Source organism: Macrosteles quadrilineatus, unplaced genomic scaffold (genome assembly GCF_028750875.1).
Source record: "Macrosteles quadrilineatus isolate MER2022 unplaced genomic scaffold, UCM_ALF_1.0 Scaffold_6__1_contigs__length_79288215, whole genome shotgun sequence".
Lineage (NCBI taxonomy): Eukaryota > Metazoa > Arthropoda > Insecta > Hemiptera > Cicadellidae > Macrosteles > Macrosteles quadrilineatus.
The window spans coordinates 42,514,043-42,537,873 of NW_026542599.1; the positions used below are offsets into that span (position 1 = coordinate 42,514,043).

A 23,831-nucleotide genomic window follows, 5' to 3' on the forward strand; every position below is an offset into this window, starting at 1 on the left:
AAAATTATTTATCAATTGATTTATTAGGTAAGGTTATAGCCTATTGTTGTCGATTTATAAAGAGTATACAACCAGGTTACAAGTTTAAAACATGGTGATTTTCTTGTGTCTCTAAAAGCTTCGTATGCTTCGTATGTTGACATATTGAAGACCTCGATACAACGTTCAATTAATGTCAGTTAACCAAATCTTGAGCTATGGCTTCATGATATTGCAATAAAAACATCGATTTCTGCCGATTATATTGATATGAATATTTTTTTTTAAAACATGATTGTTCCGATCCATCGTTTCCACCCCTACATGGAGGTTATAGTGACATAAGGACAAGGGAGGCTGGCTCACAGTGGATCCACTCTGCCCAGCCTTGGGAACATAGTTAAACAATTTTGTTACTAATTAAAGCTATGGAATGGTTAATTTATGTTTAAGGGGATCAATAAATCTAATTGAAACTTTTTAATTTTTTAGACACCTTTTCGGTTAAACTACCATAAAAGAAGTAATTGAAATCCTACTCCCGCTAATGCTCCAGTTCATTTGATGTACTCTGCTACACAGTAATAAACTTAATTCAAGCCAAACATTTTACTCTTTTCACAGGTAGTTCTTCACAATAGAGGATTGAAACTGCCGGCTTCACTCTATAAGGAAACTTGCGAAGCTTTGAAGGATGATTATGAAATAGTTAGAAGGTCAGCTCTTCAGTTGATATACTTGCTGGCAATCACATATCCGGAACAGTGAGTTTTAAAAGATGAAATACTAAATTTTTTTATTTAAAATGTAAACTAGCTGTTGGCCTGTCCTACGTACGGGAATCAAGTAGTCGTTGAAAACTGAATATAATTCAGAACAGCTAGACCTAGTTTAGACGCATAAAGAAAAATTCTGGCAGTTTTAATTAGGAAATTATCTTGTAAACAAATATCACGTGACCAACTATTTCTTTCATCCGATTATAGGCCGATGCAATATGCATTTTAAATCCGATAATTTTACAGTATAACAGCGATTGTGTTGATTTGAAAAGCATTGAAGTGGGATTGACGGTCGATTCACACACACTGGTTTAAAGTACAGTAGCTTCATATCACCTTCCATTGCATACTATCACTTACCGTACCTTATTTTTACCTCAGTGGCCATGGAAACCTTAAGAGGATTTTGGTCTCCCATTCTCATCTATCCCTTGCCTCTTCTAATGTTGATCCCAGTATGAAGTGGAGAAGTCTTTCATCGCTTGGTCCTCCAAGTGGTCGTCTTACTTCCTTGGTGGTAATCCTTGGAATGCATTCGTAAAGTTGATGCATCTTCTCTCCTTCACGCATAGCCTGTCCATCCGCATCAGAAACTTTTACTCCTGGAAAGCACACATATATTTGGGTGTTTAGACAATCCTCTTATCTCTCTGTTCTATCTTGAAATTCCCCATATATTTTCTCTATACTCTATTCTCAACCCCAGCAAAATGGCCAAAAAGGGTCTTCGGTTCTTTGGTCAGGGCCCAAGTTTCTGAGCCATACAGTAGTACTGATATATGGTATGAATCGAATATGGTTTACACTGACACCATGCAGCTTATTGAACGGTTTTATAGACACCTTCCACACCAATTGACATTTGGTTTACCAACCAAAAATTTGGTATGTCGACGTAGTTCTGACATTGTTAAATAAACCGTCTATACCTATCCTTTACATAAATTTCACTGCATTAATTGCTTAAGTAAACAAAGAAAAGTAAAAACAAAAACAAATAGTTTGTTTTGACTTTTGAATCAGCTGTTTAGTTAAAATAACATCCTTTTGAAAAAGAACTTGTCACCTGCAGAAGGAATTTAAATTAGCTGAAACAAGAGCACTCCCTGTGGTCGAAAAATCTACCAAAAGTATGTTTTGTGCAAACTTCTCTATTTTCACCCCACACTGTAAATAAAACATGTGATTGGAATGTCTTCCATTTGTTTTGATTTTCTGTTTATATTTTGTTGTTATTTCGTCATCACCATAGCAACCCATAAGTCCCACGTTAATTTTTTTAAATTTCAAATTCATTTTTCGTGCTTATTTGTGAGCCTATTTTAATTTATAAAGGGACTCTGCACATCTACAGGTAAATATCTTTCATTTGGTACCAACCGCGTGTAATTCGGTCTAGTAGTATGGTCAGGCTAGCTGTCATAAGTTTTGCAAAAGTTTTTTTTAGTATATAAGATGAAAGTTATATTTTGCCTACATTAGCGCACCCAAACGTAACTACACATGGTATGATCAGAACATGGGAGATGATTGTTATTTATAGAGACATCTGTTTTTTAGTTGAAAATAGTCAAGGTCTACTACATAAGAAATTGGTGTGTATTATGACTGTTAATGTATACAAGTAATGATTTTTGTAAGCATTCACAAAACCATTCAATTTCACCACTGGTTTATTTTTTATTCTTTAGCAACCATAACAGTTAAATTTAAATAAATTCACTATCTCAGTGAGGGATAGACAATTCAAAGGACCTCGAATTTTCACCAGTGTAGTATACTTTACAAGTTATTTTTCCCTGAGCTGTTGTTTCAGAAACTTAACTGAATCAATAACAAAGCTAGTTAGTAGTTATCCAGAACTCTTTAAGGAAAAATTGTCTTCTTTTGCTTCAATATAGCAATGACAACTTACTTGATTGCACACTATAATGATATATAATCTTTAACAAAGATGACCTAGTCTTTAACAAAACTAAACATTAGAGACATGTCCAGTAATTCCAATAACATGCAAACTTTGTGTCATATAGCCCGACAATGCTGGCAGATACTGAAGAGGAGTTACGACTGGTCGACGATGCGTTCGGCAAGATTTGCAACGCCGTCAACGACTTGTCCATGAGAGTACGGACTCAAGCTGCACAACTGCTGGGGAATCTTACACTCGTTAGCCCTAAGTTCCTGCATCAAACTCTTGACAAAAAACTGTTTTCAAACATGAGGGTAAGGAATAAGCAGATTAAAATCATGGTTGTAGTCACATGATTTTTCTGTCTGTATGTTCTAATTTTGTATTTTACAATCGACTGGTAATGTTTGCTCAACTTATCAGAATAGAAGCACCCAAGGGATGCTTTGTCAGGTGCATTGTTCAGATTTTGATTATTTAGGTGGTATTAAAATGGCTATCAGGTCCATAAAGATGGAATATCTTCTGTATATAAAAAACTTAATCATGAGCACTTACAAAGCTTTACTGAAACAAAGTTTTTACTAACAGAAGAAGCGGTCGGCTCATGAGCGAGCATGGGAGAGCGTAACGTCTGGCGAGTGGTCAAGTGGCAAGAGATGGGCAGACGATGCTCCACAGGAACTACTAGACGCTCAACAGATCAACCTTATATCTAGCGGTTCTTGCGGAGCTTTTGTGCACGGGCTGGAGGATGAGTTCTTAGGTAAGATTTGGTAGAGCTACATTACCTTTACTGCTGACCATTGGAACCGCAGTAGAATAGGTTTTCATCACTACCACTCGACTCTGTATCCTATTTTCTGCTTTAAGTGTAGTGCTAAGTTATCGATTTACATTTAAACTTAGGCTTTTAAACCTCATTAGTATGTCAAGTGATCTTTAAACCAGGTTCCCATATGGAAAAAAAATCTCTTGATTATCAATAGCTCTCCTCCTCTCCCTATATGTCCTGCCCACCTCAATCTATGGGGTTTTCCTTAACCACAAGGTCTACATTTATATATACGTCAAAAAACTATTTCAGTTTTTACTAATTCACCATCCATCTTGATCTTGGATTGGGCTAAAACATTTAGAAACGTAACTTATTCCTAAGTCAAGTGGTTGAGTAGAGTAATTAAAAAAATTGTACAAAACTCTTTCAGGAAAAATTTCCTCCTTTTGCTTGGATATGTCATGGTAATGACAAAACCTTCAACAAAAAATCCAATCTTAACAAACTTGAGCTTAGTTTGTTTGTATCAACATCTCTTTAGTTGGTAGGTACCATATTATCTAGATAGAGCTTGTAAACCAAAATGTTCTTATCATAAAGTTTAATTTTATTTGAGTCCCTTTCTCTTCTGGACCAACTATTTTTGACCATGCACCACAGTATAGGTAGAAAAATTTACAATTGTTTAGATAAAATTGTCTCCATCTAACATCTTATGTATTTAATCATTCCCAGAGGTGCGAAGTGCTTCGGTGGATTCAATTTGCTCCTTGTCGCTCAACAACCCTCAGTTTGCCAACCTGGCGTTGGACTTTCTTGTGGACATGTTCAATGATGAGATAGAAGATGTGAGGATCAAAGCTATAGACAGTCTCACCAAGATATCCAGACATACAGTGTTGCGAGAAGACCAGCTGGAGACTATCCTTGGAGCTCTTGAGGTTGGTTGTAACAAAACCGTGAAGTTAGCTTAAAGTAGGGAGGTTCATGTCGTAATGAGAAAGTATTTGGCAATATTGTGCAGACTCAGGACCCGCGGTTTGCATGTGATGCGTTTTGGGCACGAGGGAAGGTTGCGCCCATCTCCACCTACAGTACTTTGAAGGGAATTTTTTTTCTTCCTTGCGACCCCAACAAACTTAAACCCTCTTGCCTATTTATAGGAGCGGCCCTGGCTAGATTGGTAGATTAAATCCCTCATACCTTTAGTTTATGTTAACAGAATTTGTTAAGTGACAGATATAATGCTAGAGCCAATTGTTGACTTTCAAATCCACCAAATCTCAAGAAATGATTACAATATGAAATTTGATTGACTTAATTCAAGAGTAAAATTGAATTCCATATTCAGCAACTACATCTGCTGTTTGAGCTATTACAAACCATATGTGATTACAAACCATGTGTGCGCCATGTATTGGAATCTGAATAGTGTGTTTAAACAAAACCCCAAACTTTGGTTACTTTTAGGAAAATTGTTACTATGTTTTTGGACAGGGTAGGTAAATGTAATTCTAAAGGGCTTGTACTGTGTATTTCTCCATTTCACCATTTCTAAAACAGACTTGGTGAATCAAAATTTCAATCCAACTCTTACGGTAAACCTGTATCACAATGTTGTACAGGATGTGTCGATGGACGTAAGGGAAGGCTTACACAGGATGTTAGCAGCTTGTACACTGTCCACCAAGGGCTGCCTACAGATGTGTGTGGAGAGTTTGCTGGACAATCTGAAGAAATATCCTCAGGTAACTGAGTACATTAAGTCATGTTTTAACTCAAAGGCTGTTACAGGAAGTTTTTAAACGGATACTGGGTTCATCTAGCTTACCTTGTAAAGAGGTCACACAGTAATTGTTCTTGTATAGGACTGTATCTGCTGTAGCCTACTGAAGAAGTGGTACTTTTACAAATCTCTGTGTTATGGTATATTATTTATGCAAGGATAACTCAACTGAGACTGAAAACATAACCTGGCATGTGTTGCTACCTTTACATTACATTACATTACATTACATTACATTATTTGTCATGAGAGCCGAAGCCCCCTGACTACGTACCCGGTACCTGTCGTGAGACTTACCCGGGCCCCATGATGTAGGCCGAAGCTTACGCATCAACCTTTAGCACATCATGGGCGGATGACTTAAGGTCATCAGGCTCGCCGGCTGCCGAAGCAGACCCTTCGGAAAGAGGGTTGCCCCTCAATCCTAACCAGGGATTCCGGCTGCTTGTTTAAGCGTCACTCCATCTGGGTTCCACTAGGTCGGGACCTAGAGGACCATAATGGAGCGCCCCGACGCATTTAGTGCAAGCAACACTCGGGACCTATCTAATCCCTGACAGGCAAACCCGCCATCAATAGCCAGAAGGAAGGGGACCGTCAGCACGCTGACGGGGGGAACCCCAACCTCCCATTTACACCACTACCCGATCGAGGCCTTACCCAGTTGCTGGGAAACCAGAGATAACCAGAGCGATAGATCCCCAGATACCCCTGGCGGGCTCGGACCCAGCACCCGATCTACTTCGTTTGCCCGTCAGACCCAACATCACTGCCAGGCCATCAGGGTTTCCCAAAAGGAGGCAGGTATAGAAGTGGGACCCACCCGGATGAACCTACCCACCAGAGGTGGCGACACCCTTGACTCAATTGAGGTTCCGGGAAGAACCCCCCACACTCAAGATAACCATACCGTCCGTGCTCAGAGACAGGGATTGGTTTGTATAAGTGCCTACAAACCGTTGCCCTCACACTGCGGAAAGTTACGTTGCCCTTGAGTGTCCCCGTGAGCTACGGGTACTTGCCCGTTTTCACCTCCAGGAAAGGTTACTTCCTATGTCGAGGATTTGCCACACTGAATGCTGGTCGCACACAACAAGCAGGCCGAAGCCCAAAGAACCACAGACACAGGTAGGTTAGAGAATATGATGCACTTCCATCTCTCCTAGAGCTAAACACCCCTCCATCCTGGATAAAGGAATGTCACTGGGACCCAATGCCCAGTCGTCCATGTCTGTGGCCTACTTGAAAATGCCGATACCAACACCGAGCATTTACCTCCCCTTTGGGGGCTAGATATTTCACCTCCCAGGACGAGGCTACTTCCAAAGTCGAGGATATGCCTCACAAAATGTCAGTCGAACACAACAGGTAGGACGAGCCCGAAGAACTCAGTCACAACCACAAGCTACAGGCAGGTGAAAGATCTATGAACTTAATCAACACTAGCAGAGCTGAACACCCCACCACCCTGAATGGAGGGAATGTCACTGGGTACTCTCACTTTGGGTACAACCCAAAGAGGCTGGCTTGTCCAGTCGTCCATAGCTTGTGGCCTACCTGAAGTGCCGGTTCCAACACCGGGCAATTACCTCCCCTCTGGGAGAGCTAGGGTCCGCGTGGTCGCCCTGGCCACGTACCCACGCAAGCGTGGGCCCCCTGCGGTAAATGCCTACCTACACTGCGCCTAAACACACTGCCTAAACACTGTGCCTAAATACGCTACACTGCGGTAAATAGCGGTGTGTTGCTACCTGGGAGAAGAGCTTTAATGGGTTTAATAACCAATATCACTGATTAACCAAAGCTACCTTAAGGCCACATAGGTTTTTGTTTCCTTGGCCATTAGATAGAACTACAGTTTGAGAGTGTATAACCTCTATCAAGGCTTTCGTGTTGATCATGAATTTCACTCGATCATGTCAGAGTGAAAAAGGCACACCTAAAATAAACGGTAAAAGTCTAAGGATTTTTTTTGTAAATTACAACTCCAATCAAGCATGTTGCTACATTAATATCTTTACTGTATGTGTATGTCCTCCAAAATAGGTTTTTAAAATTTAGATTTTTTTAATGTTATGGTTTGAAAAAAATGTCATTGAAATTAGTAAAGAATTTAACTTAATTGCAAATCTAAAATCTTGACTTAGGTTCTCAATTTCAGAAGCTATTCTAGTTCTAGATTAAATTAAGATGCACAATAGACATAACATAAACAAATATTGTAAAAAGGTATTAGGAAGGTTTGTGAAGTTTCATAATGAACATAACTTGGTTTTAAACAGTTAAAATGTACAATTTATACATAAGTAAGTAGAAATATAGTATAACTATATATTTGGACCCTTTGATTTGGAAAATCTTAGTTTCTGTTTCCCTGGTGGGTTATGTTACAGTTTTACGATTGCAAAAGACATCTAAAAAATATGCAGAAAATCTTATAATTGCACTGTAGTCGTCAAGGTTGGGTAATCGATATTGAATTATAAGTCTCAAATGAACAAGACCACAGTCCTCATCACCACAAGTATAGATCATTTTGAGGAATCAATTACCGAAATCGGCTCAAATAAATAATACTAGGCATTGTTAAACAATCAAGCAATCCTTGGGATTAATAATTGTGGTTTTCTGTAGGACAAAAAATCAACGTGGAAATGTATGCAGCGGATGGGATCAAGACATCCAGAACTGACTCTCCCTCTAGTACCAGAACTTCTCAGTATCCATCCGTTCTTCGACACTGCAGAACCTGACGTTGAAGAACCAGCGTGTATCCTTTCAACACTAATTTTAAATAGATCATCAAGGGATTTAACTAATAAGCCATTTAACCACTTAATGATGTAAAGCTGTTCCATGTTGATTTTGGGAGTTGCAGATTTAAATTTTAAACTCCTCGTGTTTTGTGGTTGCTTATTGACTAATTACTTGTAATAATGCATGTTAATACACAATGTGCGCTTGTGCATTCATCACTGATATCAGACAATAAACGATCCATGCTCGGTTAACAAACCTTGACCGCTAAACAGACATTTGCATCCTGATCTTGGTGTTCAATGCTGCCAAACACTGTCCCACAATGTTGCAACTGTTTGAAGAGACGACAGTGAAGCACTACAGCTACTTGCGAGACACCATGCCTCAACTCGTCCCTCCTCTCAAGGTAATACTACTTTATATTTCATATTCAATTTAGTTATTTTGTGGTTTTTTAACTAAATAAAATTCACACGTTTTTGTGTTATTTCACAGCTGGGGTCGCTGCCTGCAGGGGAGCTAGAGACTCTCCCCTCCTCTACTCCTCAGTTTCTCACGACGTTGTTGTCCAGACTAGAGGGAGCTCCTAACTCCAGGGTACACATGGAGTTACTGCTAGCGGCCGAGAGAGACCTCAACAGGTTGGCCACCATTGATCCTACAGTAAGTTGTGAAAACTACTAATTTAATTTTTTTCCTGTCCCACCTTTACATTCTAGATAAAATGTAATAATGAAATGTGAGAAATGTTGAGGTGTGTGAAATGTAGCCAGAGTAAACTCTTTCCCATTCAGGTTTCCTCAAGAAAAATCCCTCACTAAGCCTTTGTGTTCTACTTACCTCCTTATAATAATTTTTTTACTAGGCCTTATAAAATAGTTAATTGTTAAATCACTACCCAGGTGTCAGGGGCCGCTCAGTTCACTGCTTTGTACATCACCAGCCAGCTGTTGATGAGCAAGGTGTTGGCCAATAAGATGTGGTGTTCCAATGCTGCCAACACGTTGCAGGCTAATTCTGTGCGGAACTCCATAACACAGCTGATGCAGCATTGTTTCAAGTAAGTTGAGCAAAACAAGTGAATAACTGTTGAAATGACACAGCTTTTACTTTAAACCCTCAATACAATTGAGTGATTGAAAAGTCCATTTTAGGCTGGTGACAAAGATTAATTGATTCTTTATTGAGGTTTGAAAAGTACAAAAATCAAAGCGGGTGTTCATAATTGATCCCGCAAACTGTTAATATTCACAATAAGATGATATCTGTAGCAAATGATCTATCACTTGGTTGAGACGTAGATTATCGGTTTTTGGTTATTTTCAGTTTTGAATAAGGAAATAACCACACTCAGTTAAAATAATTAACCTCAGCCACACAAATTATCAGTAAGTTAATTGTTGGGAATGGTAAATTTATGTTGTTACAGAGATTATTTATGTAAAATAATGAGTTTTCCTATACACTCACTATAACAATGTTTTAACACATGTTCAACTGGCATAGAAGAGCAGTATTGGTATTGGCTTTAGTTATCATACATTTAGTGTAGCGTGCGGTAATCATTACTATAATTTGTGATTGAGGCACTATCGAGATTATCTATCGCTTTTGTGACAACATTTCAACATCCCCTGCAACTGCAAGGACATCATCGTTGTCTTCTGTGGTCGCAGCAAAATCTTAGCCCATCCCCTGCGATGCCATAATCGTCTTTTGTGATTGCATCAACATTTTCAACAACTCTGACAATTGCAAAGACATCACTATTGTCTCCTGCGATCGTCACAAAATCTTGAACATCACAAAGAAATCTCCACTGTCTGCTGCGATCACAACAAAATTATTGCACAATAACAGATAAACTAAAACTGACATTTTCTGTTAATTCTTGGTTTTGGTATTTTTTTTAACTGGCAAAACTGACAACCTCCTTTAAAAACCATCTGATCGTAATTTTCATTCATGTTATCACTGCTGAATTTTGGCAGGCTGCAACATCTGTTCACTGGTCTGAGGCCGGCAGACAGAGCAGTGGTCAAGCAGTTCAAGGTGAAGACTCTAGCCTTACAGCTGGTCCATGTGGTAAAGGCCAGCAACCATTCTGCCCTGGCCTTGTGTCATCACTTCCTAACACAGGTATGTAACCTTCATACATAGACATAGCTTTGGTTGCATAATTGAGAGCGAAGTCAACTAAAGGGTAGAAATAAATTAAACTATTACAAAGGTTTTTACAGTAACATGTTTAATAGTCTCATTTAAACTCGAGTTAAATTCAAACAAAGATTATTTCAGTCAAGTTATTTCAGGGATTAATCTTCCATATATAATGAACGGTAAAAAGGGTTATCTCTCTGTACACTAAATAGCTATTTATTTTTGCCAACAGATGATCTTAAAGAAATTAATTGTTTCCTAATCCCTAATTTAGAGCAAGAGAATGTAAGGTACCAAATTTTAAAGGGGGTAAAAACGTACTACGAATAAATGAACATCAGAACTTACCCGATTTTTAACCACAATAGCCTACTCCTAGGCCTATGTGTTGGCCATAGCTTGGGCTATGGGCCGAAGAACGTAGGCCTATTTTTAATCACAGTGAAGTTCCTACACACGTTCATCATACATATTTATCCATATTGGAACTCCACTTTACCAAATAAAGTTAAACCGGGCCGATTTTACAGATATTCAACGCCGCCGACAACATAACCCCAAACTGGTGTTTATTTGTTGTCATTTGGAGAAATAGCCTCTGGATCGTTATTAATCATTATTAAAAAATTATTATAAATCAAAATTAATTAATGATTTTTAATCAAAATTATTAAAAATCATTATTATAAAAAGCCTTAGATTATAATAATGTTTATTTGTTGACTGACGACAGACGAAACTAGACCAGCTCAACAAGTGAATTTGATCAGCTGTTATCTAGTACTAAAGTTCGCCGCTTGAGCGCGTAAGCCTCGAGCGGGTAGGAACAAATTTTACTCAAAGACATGATTATTCGCTGTTTGACCACCGACTAGCTCGCACGAGTTACGAATACGACAACGACACTACGATATTATTAAGAAGGTTAGCTACCATACTAGTTAGGCCCCTTTTTAAGTTTTACGTTATTTCTGTTTTATCTTACGCATACTTAACTTAATACATCTTTTCGTTTCCTTAAAATTCCGTTTCGAATTATCTAAATTTAATATCTTAACTCGAGTCTTGACCAGCCAGTTCCTGCCTGCCAGTGACTAGCGGTGGCGATCGTTTATTTTATTTTAATTAATTGGCTACGAAATTACGTTTATTCCGTTCATTTTAACAATTAATTATTATTTAGATTATTTTAGTTAATTCGAAGTTTTAATACCCCCGAGACTTGTCGTCTAAGTTCTAAACCCCGTCTTTGGCGAGTGAAAGAATCAAGTCTGCGGAGCAGCTGATTTGAACAATCAAACAGCTACGAATATTAATATTAAATCTATTTTAAATCATCCCACGATAAATTCTCCATTCGATTATATTAATTAGGCCCGACGACTCTGTAGGAATTGCTTTTTACATTAGATTTGATTTTATTATCTACCACCGTCTTTAGCCAGATAGTTTACAGTTTATTAGGAGTATTAAAATCACATTGGCTTAAGATTGGATATTCGTCGGCCCTACAGAGTCATTCTAAAAGTTAGGCAAAATTCTCCACAACGCTTTTACGAAGGCTGGGATGATATAGCTCCAACTGGCGTCTGCAGGATTTCCTGAGCGCTTCTAGAGCTCTGAGCCTTCGATTAAATTTTAAAATAAATTGATCAGTCAATGCCGTGACAACTTTGTATCGACCCCTGGATTTTTTCTCGGCTCCTTCTGAGCACTCCGGGGAAGAAATTTGAGTGTGGCTAGTTCTAGGGGTAGGCCTAGCCTGACTTAGGTGAATACTAGTTTATTCCCCCCCCTAGAATTTTGCGTCACAAGAAAAGCAATCAGCTGATTTTCCCCTGCTCTAAATTTACTTTCTCTTCCTCTCAATTAGAGAGTATGTCATTGCCTTTCTTCACGTAATTAGTGCAATTTTTACTTTTGTGCTCTATTCATGTATGCTCATTAAATATAAATTTTGTTTGAATTTCACGTCACAATTGCATTTCAGGTGGAACAAACACAGCGTTTCCTGAGTGAGCATGGTATAGCGCCAGATGCATTCACGTTGCTGGTGTTCAAAAGCACGGCGGCACTAGAGGAGGCTAAGCCTGGCGCAGTGGCGAGGATGTTGTTGCCTCTCTTGCAAACATCGGCGCCGTCCAACCCTCCCAGGCCTCACACTGATGTAAGCCTTCTGGCGCAGAGTCAGATAAGGTTTTCCCTTTGATCAACAGAGATGTTTGAACAAAAACTTTTTTTGTACTTTAATAATTAACCTCAGTGCGGACACAGTTGGATCTTGTAGTTAAACTATAAGACTATTCCTGGGTTCAATTCAAACTATTAATGGTTTTTATTTTAGCTTTATGAATCCTATGACCATTTCCACCCTAAGCTGTAAGTAAACTCCAAAGAACTTCCACTCTGTTGGGGAATTTCTTCCACTAAATCTCATATAATCCAGTAACAACTCCTGTTATGTTAGGTAAAGATGTGCCATGCAGTGATGTCTATGCCATCAGCCAGCGCAGATTCTGCACTAAAATTCACCGCAGGACTGGTCATGGGGATTCCATTGGACGCAGAATTGTACAGCCTCCACAACACCAACACGCTCAGGCTCAAAGTCAAATACCCGGACCAGCAGACACAGCTGATTGTACCTCGTAAATCAGATTTGAGGTTGCTCAACCTGGAAACGAGTGGTGAGTTGGAGTTGTAAACGAACAAAATTGTCCGGTATTAGTCAAAATGTTTTTGAGTTCCCTCGGTCAAGTAATGTTGCCCAACTGACTGGGGACGATTCTAAGACTACCAAAGACAAAATCCTGGTAGTCTGAAACACAGTAACCCGCAACAAGGTTTCATATTTAATGACTGGCTCGATAGGAACAGATTGGTGCATCCAACCTACACCTTACAAATGTGTTGACTGCAAACTCCCTCGCACTTATGCACCAAGTCACTTAGGCACATTTGCAAACTTGTATATCCAAATGTTGGAGAACTATTCAGATAGCTCTCGTATATAGCCATATTTAGTGTTCAGAACTGCCTTTCCCTCTACCATAAATTATATTCGAGTGAAAATTTAAAAACGTACGTTTTCAGGAAAAGCACTTTGCAAATTTTTTTCCCCTTTTTTCAAAACTTTTATTATTATTTTTATTTCATTAACATTTTAAGTTTCATAAAATGTCCATGGTAACGCAATATCTTTGGTAGTTTTCTTTTTAAAGAGCATCTTTAGTAGAAAAACACAAAATCCTGTCACGACCATAACGGACGTTTAAATGAATATTAAAAATAGTTAATATTATTTTTATAACTATGTTTTGCTATAAACTAATTTACTTTTATGACCATTATACAATAAAAAGGTCACTGAGCTTTTGGTAAATTTGGTCTTTCTAGAAAAAAATTTAAAAAACTCAAAAAATAGAAAAAAGCCAATAAAATCTTTTTAAGTTTGTATAACTCCGAAAAAACTTACCTGAGACCCGAAAAATCGTTATGTTTGTATAGAGGTGTGCTTCTTTTGTGTATAAAACATTGAAATATGACGATATTTTAATTTTTGAAATTTTTATGATAGAAATCATAAACGTGATGGTCAGGGACAAGCGGTACGGTCGTGAATTGTCTGGAATAATCTAAATCTTTCCAAACAATCCTTCAATTATACTGTTAGTTATAATAAAACTATGTGTTTCAATTGAACTAAACTGTTCAATTTACAATTATATTAAAGTTATTGTCACGACCAAACTCACTATAATCCATAAGGCTGGATTGGTCGTTAAAAAAACCGCGATGGTCGTGAAACTTTGGTCGTGAAATTACGTGTTATTTGGCTCTGTTCTGGCGGTAGCCCTGCACCTCATGTTCGAGGATACAAAGTGGACTTCTAGGTTGATCTAGCAATTGAAATATCTTATAAACAAAAATTAACACCATGTCTACTTCATCGAATGACTACGTACGGTCATGGACACACCAAAATTACAAAAAACACAATCTTTCCTTTATTAATCTTGTAATTCCTCCTTTCAACTCAAAACGACCGGCACTACAATCCTGACGTACACCCCGAACTAGTCTCTAAAACCAACTGACTCCATCGACGCCAGGCTTGCCACTGTCGTGCTCCAAAGTTGAAAAATTTTCCCAAATGGTCGTGACGCCAAATCGAGGGACAGACTTATTTTGTCATGGTAGTCAGTCTGCAATGACAATAAAATTATAATATACTCCTTTTTTGTAAGTTTAATAACCATTGATAACATAAAAATATGACTTTATATATTTCGGCATGAATAATTAGTCTAAAAACAGCGTGAAAGTAGGAAAATGTACCCTAGGGACACGTCATGGTCGTGAATTTCGAGACTTTAAAAATACGAAAAAAATACCTAGAACCTATTTAAAACTAAATAAATGTGTGTAACATGTTGCCCCCGTCCCAAAAAATATTAAAACACATAATAATAAACTACAAATCCAGTATCTACGAAGTAAAAGGCCAGGGACATGAAAACGTACGTTTTTAAATTTTCACTCATTCCTTACTATCTGTACATTCTAAAATAATTGTCGTAAGTGTAATATGTTTCATATTGACTCATTGATTTGTGATCTTTAATATGTTTAATTTATGCCTGCCTTCTTTATTTTAATTGAACTAACACATGTTTAATTATTATTATGATTGTAAAATAATGTCCAACAAATACACACATCTTTTTTGTCAAAGTCTTGTCTGTCTTTAATATTTTTTACATTTGGTGCCGAAACCCGACTTTATCATGTCAATAAGGAGATCAGAGAGGGAAAGACACCCTCCAGACAGATATACTCCAGCAATTGGGAATAACAACGACAAAACTGTTAATCCAAAGCCAAGTAATGATCAACCATCAGTATCTGCCAAATCTAGTACTTCTTCTAGTAGACGACGATTAATGGAAGTGGAGTTGAAGAAGCTGGAAGAAATACAGAAATTGGAAAGAGCCCATGAGGAAAGAGAAATGGAGCGACAACGACAAGTTGAAGAAATGGAGCGACAACGACAACGACAAGTTGAAGAAATGGAGCGACAACGACGAATGGAAGCTAGAGAACTAGAACGACAGAAGCAACTGCTGACAGCGAGAGCTGAGCTTGAGTCTGCTTCAGTGTGTGGCAGTCAACAGTCAAGCCGCCCTAGTAATCGATCTGAAACCAAGGTAGGACTTAGCATAAATCTTGATGATGAGGAAGAACCGCAAAGCAAGGTTGAAAGGTGGTTGAATGAAAAAGAAAAGAACCGACAGTTCTTAAGTCCTCATCAGCCATCATGACCTCAGCCGTGCAAAAGCTTGCGGATACCTTCCAAAAAGCTATACAGCCTGTTTCATTTCGTCAAAAACTTCCAAGCTTCAGTGGCAAGCCTGATGAATGGCCGATATTTTTTTCGGCGTATGAAAAAACTGCCTATCTTTTTAGTGAGGATGACAACCTGATAAGAGTAAGGAATTGCCTAGAGGGAGAAGCATTTAGAATGGTTAAGCCTCTTTTTGTCTCAAGTCAAAATCTTAAGTCAATTATCAAGACCTTACAGATGCGTTTTGGTAGACCAGAACTCATTTTGGAGTCAATGTTAAAAAAGACTCGTAGGCTACCTTCTGTCAAGGAAGACGACACTACAAGTCTTGTTGAGTTTTCGACAAATATTTTGAATTTTACTGCTACAGCAGAGTCATTACATCTAGAAAATTATGTATTAAATCCTTACTTACTAAATGAATGTCTCAACAAACTTCCCTATAGTTTAAAATACAGGTGGGCTGAACATGTAAGTAATAATGCTTTACTAAGCAGTCCCGACTTGAAGGAGTTTTCCACTTGGTTGGAAAAACAATGCTCAATCCTGAGTATTTACTTTCGTCCTATAGAAGAGAAACTCTGGCAGAAGAAAACTGACATAAAGCCGGTTTATACCAGTTCTACCGAAGGCAAACAGTTTAACTGTATGTTTTGTCTCGACAGCCACGAAAGTGAACGATGTGGAGTTTTCAGGAAGGCAGATGTATCGCAGAGATGGAAAATGATTGTTGAAAAGAAACTATGTTTCTTCTGCTTTCGACGTCACCAGCTCCAAAAATGTAAAGTAAAAAAGGTTTGTGGGATAAATGGGTGCAGGTTGTTTCACCATCGTCTCCTCCATACTGACAAAATTGAGAGGTTTCCCAAACAGGACAGCGAACCGCAAAATAAAGAAATTATTAGCAGTCATGTTGTTAATAACCGTGTTCTACTAAGAGTATGTCCAGTGACATTATATGGCCCAAGTTGTCAGATCGACACTTACGCACTCTTAGATGACGGGTCAACAGTATCTTTGTTGGATTCAGCTACAGCCGATAAATTAGGCGTCAACGGTAGTATTGAACCCCTCACGACATGCTGGTCCAATGCAACCCAACATTTCGACCCAACATCCATGACTGTGAAAGTTAAAATTAAAGGGTTATATGAGGACGAAGTATTTACATTAAACAATGTACGAACCCAGTCACCATTGGACTTACCAAAACAAATGGTGGATACTGTCAAACTGAAAAAGAAGTGGTCTCACTTACGGTCAATTGTTCAACCTTTACCGTCAGCAAATTTGAAACCTACAATACTTATAGGTCAAGACAACTGTGACCTTATTCTAGCAAGGAAAATAATTGAAGGTCCTCCCAACTCTCCAGTCTTGTCTTGGAGCCGTTTAGGCTGGACATTGCACGGTAAATGTCATGAACACATTGGGCGAGTAGATAGTCAATTCACTTTAACGTCTTTTGAAAGTGAAAAACTTCATGATATTATCAAAGATTCTTTTGAAATCGAGAATTATGGCGTGTCCCTAGTAGAAGATGACAATGTGAAATCAGTTGAAGACGAAAAAGCCCTCAAGATTTTAGAAGATACGACCAAAAAAGTAGGGGATAGGTATGAATCCGGCCTACTATGGAAGTCAGAAGACTTTAAATATCCACCGAGCTATGAAAATGCGCTGAAAAGGCTTAAGGGTATTGAAAGGAAGATGGCAAGAGACGAAAACTTTCATAACAAATACAAAGCCAAGATCACTGATTATGAAGAAAAAGGTTACATCAGAAAACTACGTGATGACGAAGCTAATGTTATAAATGACCGGACTTATTATCTGCCTCATTTTGGGGTAATAAATCCAAACAAACCTGACAAACTGAGGTTAGTATTTGACGCAGCTGCTAAAGCGAATGGTGTGTCATTCAATGATGGTTTGCTTAGTGGTCCTGACCTTTTGAACCCTCTGCCAGCAGTACTTCTCAAATTCAGATTAAGAAAATTTGCGATCGCAGGTGACATACAAGAAATGTTTCATCAAGTACGTATCAGAAAAGAAGATGTCGATTCGCAAAGGTTTCTATGGAGAGAAGATCCGAACAACAAACCAGATACCTATATCATGGAAGCAATGATATTTGGATCAACGTGTTCCCCGAGTACTGCCTTGTATGTAGTAAACAGCAACGCCAAGAGGTTTCTACAAATTTACCCAGAAGCAAGTAAAGCGATCCTCTGCAGTGAATACATGGACGATCTACTAGACTCTACTGATACAGAAGAAGAAGCTAGAATTAGAATACAACAGATAACAGAAATTCACAAGTCCGGAGGTTTTAAAATCTGTAACTGGTTGTCAAATTCAAAAGAAATTTTACTTGAAATACCGGAAGATTTGAAGACAAACTCTACAAAACTACTGCAACCTGAAAGTCGTCTACCTACAGAACGTATCCTCGGAATGTGGTGGGATGCTGAAACTGACCACTTTTCATTTCACCGGAACGCCGAAAAGGTACAGTTAGTTGAAACAAGGTATCCGACCAAACGAGAAGTTTTAAGAGGAGCTATGTCCATTTTTGATCCATTGGGATTAGTTGTACCTACTACTATAAAAGGGAGAATGCTTGTTCAGGACATTTGGCGAACAAACATAACGTGGGACGAAGTTCTTTCGATAGAACTTAGTAAAAAATGGCAAGACTGGTTACAAGAAGTAAAATGTCTGCAGAGCTTCACCATACCTCGATGCTATTTTAACGTCAAAACAATTGAAGAAGTTGAACTCCATACGTTTGTTGATGCTAGTGAAGAGGCGTATGCAGCAGTTTCATATCTACGCCATGGATGTGCCAGAGGTACTTACAAGACCATGCTTGTTATGGCACGTGCCAAAGTAGCACCACTCAAACAAACAACCATTCCCCGACTAGAACTCCAAGCTGCTGTTCTTGGATGCAGAATAGCTTGTAGCATCATAAAAGACATTGACTTAACTATTTCTCGTCAGATATTTTGGTCAGATTCTGTAACAGTTTTGCACTGGCTGAAATCCGACCCTAGACAATTCAAACAGTATGTTTCCAATAGAATTGGAGAAATTCAAGATTTGTCTAAACCTGAAGAATGGAGATGGGTTCCATCAAAACAGAATCCGGCAGATGTTGCAACTAGAAGTAACAAAAAGTTTACATCAGCCATGCATTCTGAATGGATTCACGGACCCTCATTTCTAATGCGAGAATCTAGTGACTGGCCAATACAACCGTCCACACTACAAGTCAAGGAAAATGAAGAAAGAAAGAAGAAATTCGTCGGAGTTGTGAACAGTGATGAAACCCCTCCTCTTCTGACAGTTGAAAACTTTTCTTCTTGGGAAAAAGTGACACGTGTATTAGCATGGGTACACAGATTTGTTAGCATGCTAAGGTCCCATACTACCACCACCACCAAAAAGAAACTGAAAACGGTCAACGTAGATTTTGGAAATATACCAGAACTTCAACCAGAGGAAATTCAAAAAGCTGAACAGAACTTGATATCAATGTCTCAAAAGGCAAGCTTCAATGAAGAAAAGAATTTACTGCTGAAGAACAAACCGCTACCAAAGTCCAGTAGAATATTCTCTTTAAATCCCTTCATTGATCAGTCTCTAATAAGAATGTCGAGTAGAATACATAGTTCACCAGAAATAAGCGAAGAACAAAAGCATCCTATCATTTTAGACGGCAAAAGTCATACGGCTAAACTAATCGTGAAAATGTTTCACGAGAAATGTTTCCATCAGGGCATCGAGACTGTTATCAATATGACTAGACAACAGTTCTGGATCTTAAACGTACGATCAGTCGCCAAGAAAGTTCAAAGGAGCTGCATGAGGTGTAGCATAGACAATGCCAAACCTTATCCTCCTCAGATGGCTGCACTACCACAGTTAAGGACCTCAAAAGTGCAACATCCATTCTTCTACACTGGAGTGGATTATTTCGGACCTATCGAAGTTACTGTTGGCCGCAGACATGAAAAAAGATATGGTGTCCTATTTACCTGTTTATCCACTCGAGCAATTCACATCGAAACGGCTCATTCTCTTAACACAGAGAGTTGTATAATGGCGATTCAACGATTCATCAGCCGAAGACCAGTTCCCTCAGAACTATATTCCGACAATGGCACAAACTTTGTAGCTGCAGATAGGGAACTTAGAAACGCTGTAAAGTCACTCAAACATGAAAAGATCCAAAAAGACGTGGTGAACTACGGGATAAAGTGGAATTTCATTTGCCCGCGAGCACCACATATGGGAGGCTGCTGGGAAAGACTTGTTAGGTCTGTAAAGACCGCATTAAGGAGTGTTATGCGCTGCCAGTACCCAAAAGACGAAGAGCTTCAGACCTTCATGGTTCGCGTTGAATTTATAATAAATTCTCGCCCACTCACTCATGTTTCTCTGGATCCCAATGACCCCGAACCAATCACACCAAACCATTTTCTAAGAGAAGCTTACAAAATCAACCTAAACGAAGACCAACTGTGTAAACGACAATTAGCTCGTGTTAAATCACTCCTAGACGGCTTCTGGAAGAGATGGGTGCACGAGTACCTTCCATGCCTTTCAAGACGGTGCAAATGGCACAAGAAATTGGACCCACCAAAGATTGACGATCTTGCAATAATAATTGAGGAAAACTGCCCAAGAAATACTTGGCCCCTTGGCCGAATCTCGGCTGTCTACCCAGGTCATGATGGCCAAGTACGAATAGTAGACATAACAACATCAAAAGGAACTTATCGCCGGCCTCTGACTAAAGTTGCAGTCCTTACCGTTGGAGGGGAAAACATGTAATATGTTTCATATTGACTCATTGATTTGTGATCTTTAATATGTTTAATTTATGCCTGCCTTCTTTATTTTAATTGAACTAACACATGTTTAATTATTATTATGATTGTAAAATAATGTCCAACAAATACACACATCTTTTTTGTCAAAGTCTTGTCTGTCTTTAATATTTTTTACAGTAAGCCTAATTTTCTATACAATGTCAAATAATGTCAAGTCAGTTGGATGAAACAGTTTCATGTGCAGTGCATGCAAATATTACTTCCTAACTTTTCCTAACTGATACTAAGCAAGTAAATAAGAATACTATTGGGCTACTAAGGATTGAACCCTGGGGAACACAAACTGAAATTCGGTGTCGATCTAATTGAAATTTTATTGAATCTACAATCTATCACAAAATTTAGGCAGTTTGAGGAGAAGTTCCCCTACCACGTTTTTTGCTTGATGTATAAGCAGGGCCGATTTTATAAATGAGCCGGGTGGGCCCACCGGCACAGGGAAGAGAAGCATTCGCCCACAACACAATGTAGAGAGGGGTGCAATTTACTCTCAGACCCATTGCACATCACATGCAAACCCCGACTCTGTGTATATGTTTCAGCTGATTGACTTTGGCTGCTATTTGACTCAAAGGATAGATTCCTTCCCCTATTACCGCCTAAATTATGTGAACAGTAAATTTTTACTACTCTTTTCCTATGTTTGTTTAAATATGAACAAAAAGAAATTGCAGTTTTGGGAAATTATTTTTCCCCAGGCAGTACACAGTCAAAGCATTGTAGATCACACAAAATACATAACCGAATAGATACACCCTTTGTGATTCATCCTCATCAACCAGCTCATTTTTCTACTAATCAGCCTTGCTTTAAAAGTTATTTCCCAACAATGGTTTTCAGCTTTAGTCTTGGTGCAAAAATCTTGCTGAATTTATTCTTATTTATTGTTACCAGAATAGTGCAAAAACTTGTTCCAAAGCACCTTTTTCAAAATAAAAATCCTCGGTAGAGGGCCCCAAATGGTCCCAGTGTAGGACTGAGTTTATAGCCTGACATGGCTCAACTGTGTGGCTTTTGTTTCAGAGAACAGCTCAGCGCTGGCCCAAGACTACCGACTGATGACTACTGTCCTCATCTGCCACCAGGTGTGGACGGAGGCGTTGTACGTAGACATCTCACTCGCCATGGATCTCACTGAGCTAGAACCAGGCGTATCTCACAACCAGGAACCTTGCTGCATTGACCTGTGTAAACCTGTTAAGGTCTACGTGTCACCTAAACCTGTTCGACGGGGGATTTAATCCACATTCGTTTATAAGTGGGTCTCATGGGTTTTCCTGTATGAATTTGTATTTTAAGACTAATCAAAGAGGCTAGTTAAAGATTTATTGTTTAAATGGATTTTGTTCAGAGAAAGTTGATGAATAAATATAAATTAGTGTGCTTCCTCTGGTGTAGACATAAGTATGAAAAAGCTAATTTTTCTCTGATTACTGATTAGGAAAAGGAAATAATTATTTTTAGATCCACGCCCAGGCCAAGGTGGATGGGCAAACGGGAGGGTTAAAATGGCATCAAACTTATTTTTGAAAAGAAAAGAATTGAATTAAATTTTGCATTATTCAATCAAATTATTATTTCCTGTATGTTCTGAAAGACAGTGTATGGCTATTTTTTTAATAAAAATTGTCTTGTCAATTTAATCTACTAGTTTTTTTTCCTCTGCTAATTCAAATCTGAACAGTAAATCTAAACTGGGTACAGTTGGCTATAGTTCGGCCGCTTAGAAAGCGACCTGCGCGCTAATGCTAACCAATGCTAGAGGAGGTCGCTTTCTAAGCGGCCGAACTATAGTAGTCAATTTCTCTGTTATACTTAGTATCAAAAACATCTGTGTTAGACAATCCTCCGTCACCACGGCAAATTATTTACCAGCGTTGTAAATAAAACATGTGATTGGAATTGCTTACATTTGTTTTGATTTTCTGTTTGTATTTCGTTGTTATTTCGTCACCAGCATGGCAACCCATAAAGCCCATGTTAATTTTTTTTAAGTTTCAAATTAATTTTTTGTGCTTATTTTTGAGCCTATTTTAATTTTTAAAGGGATTCTGCACATGTAAAGGAAAATATCTTTCTAACATGCGTAAACTGTCCGTGCGATGCACAAAAGCTGAGAAAAAAGGTTAAAGAAACATGCTTGCCTATTAATATATAGATTAGATAGATTAGGGTAGTGTACATTGTTTTGTGGTAAAAGACTCTATGTTTTTTAATAGTCGTATTCATGACCCTTGCTTAGTAATACCAACGATGTAAAAACTACTGGATTGCGCTCTCAGTAGCACTGCGGGCGCTGTTTTCGGTCTAGCTCCCCCCACCATCTACTGGCAGTAGCCGACGCAGCCCATACACTCACCATTGTAAAACGCACCTTTTTAAGTTGCTGCTCTGTTTAAATAAATATATAGATATAAAATATTGCTAATGCATGCCAAACACTTTTTACTATTCTAAACTTTATGTCTTCTTCTTTTCTTGCAGAAAATGACACATTTGAACTCTTAAAAACCCTACTACATTTGTCCACTTTTTACCGCAAATCTATGCTTGACATTAACGTGATAAGCATACTTTTTTATGACCTATTTTGTAAGATACATTGTCATCAAACATTGAAAGAAAAAAAATATCGCGTTTACGTCAAACATAACGTTACCACTGCGGCAAAAACTTGGCAAAATTATTCTAAATGTTTATGTACTATTTTTTCGATTAATAAAATAGAATTTCAATTACAAATATTGTACTTTCTATTTCTCTTTTGTAACCACTTATTATTTCACCATGTACAATTTGGAACTAGCAATATCAGTTGTCTAAAAACATGTACAAAACGGGTTTAGTGAATTTGTAGTTTTAAAGAATTCAGATGGGCTATTTTCTGCAAGAAACAAAACAGACATAACAGGTTTAACTAGTAAAAAGAGTTTGACAAGCGTTAGCAATATTTTATCCCTATAAATTTCAACAGAGCAGCAAATAAAAAGTGTGTTTTATAATGGTGAATGTATGGGCTACGTCGGCTTCTGCCAGTCGATGGTGGGGGAAGCTCGACCGCGCGGCCAACACTGAGCCAGCGATCCATGAGTTGTTTATATCGTTGAGTAATACACCCCAAGTGTATTTATAGCCTAATCAATGCAAAATAGTATTCGTTAGAATGTTCTTTTCTTTTGTACTGTATATAGTAATTTGCTTCTGTACTGTAGACAATTTGTTACTAGCATAATATTACAATTTATTTATTTACATTTTCTTAAAACTGCCGTAGCTACTTGAATGAAAATCCATAAGACTAATGTTTAAATATTGAAATTTCATTTTGAATTTGTAACGAAAAACTAATTTTCCTAGGATAGAGCCTAGAAAGGATATTCTATCAAACTGAAGGAAATCGTATGAGCCGTTTTTGAAATCATTGTGCAC

At 38.2% G+C, this 23,831-nt stretch overlaps 1 protein-coding gene across 1 annotated transcript in view; it reads left to right on the forward strand.

The window, feature by feature from the left end:
• LOC128996741 (integrator complex subunit 4-like) overlaps window positions 1-22,045 on the forward strand; it is a 32,999-nt gene extending 10,954 nt beyond the window's left edge. The window contains exons 6-18 of the mRNA XM_054422194.1: window positions 604-743; window positions 2,795-2,987; window positions 3,265-3,439; window positions 4,187-4,392; window positions 5,077-5,199; window positions 7,872-8,007; window positions 8,270-8,403; window positions 8,493-8,660; window positions 8,900-9,057; window positions 9,989-10,136; window positions 12,148-12,324; window positions 12,625-12,844; window positions 21,426-22,045. Coding sequence (XP_054278169.1) covers window positions 604-743; window positions 2,795-2,987; window positions 3,265-3,439; window positions 4,187-4,392; window positions 5,077-5,199; window positions 7,872-8,007; window positions 8,270-8,403; window positions 8,493-8,660; window positions 8,900-9,057; window positions 9,989-10,136; window positions 12,148-12,324; window positions 12,625-12,844; window positions 21,426-21,643 — 2,196 coding nt within the window. The 3' untranslated portion in view covers window positions 21,644-22,045. The remainder of the gene's footprint in view (window positions 1-603; window positions 744-2,794; window positions 2,988-3,264; window positions 3,440-4,186; window positions 4,393-5,076; window positions 5,200-7,871; window positions 8,008-8,269; window positions 8,404-8,492; window positions 8,661-8,899; window positions 9,058-9,988; window positions 10,137-12,147; window positions 12,325-12,624; window positions 12,845-21,425) is intronic.
• The last annotated feature ends 1,786 nt before the right edge of the window (window positions 22,046-23,831 follow it).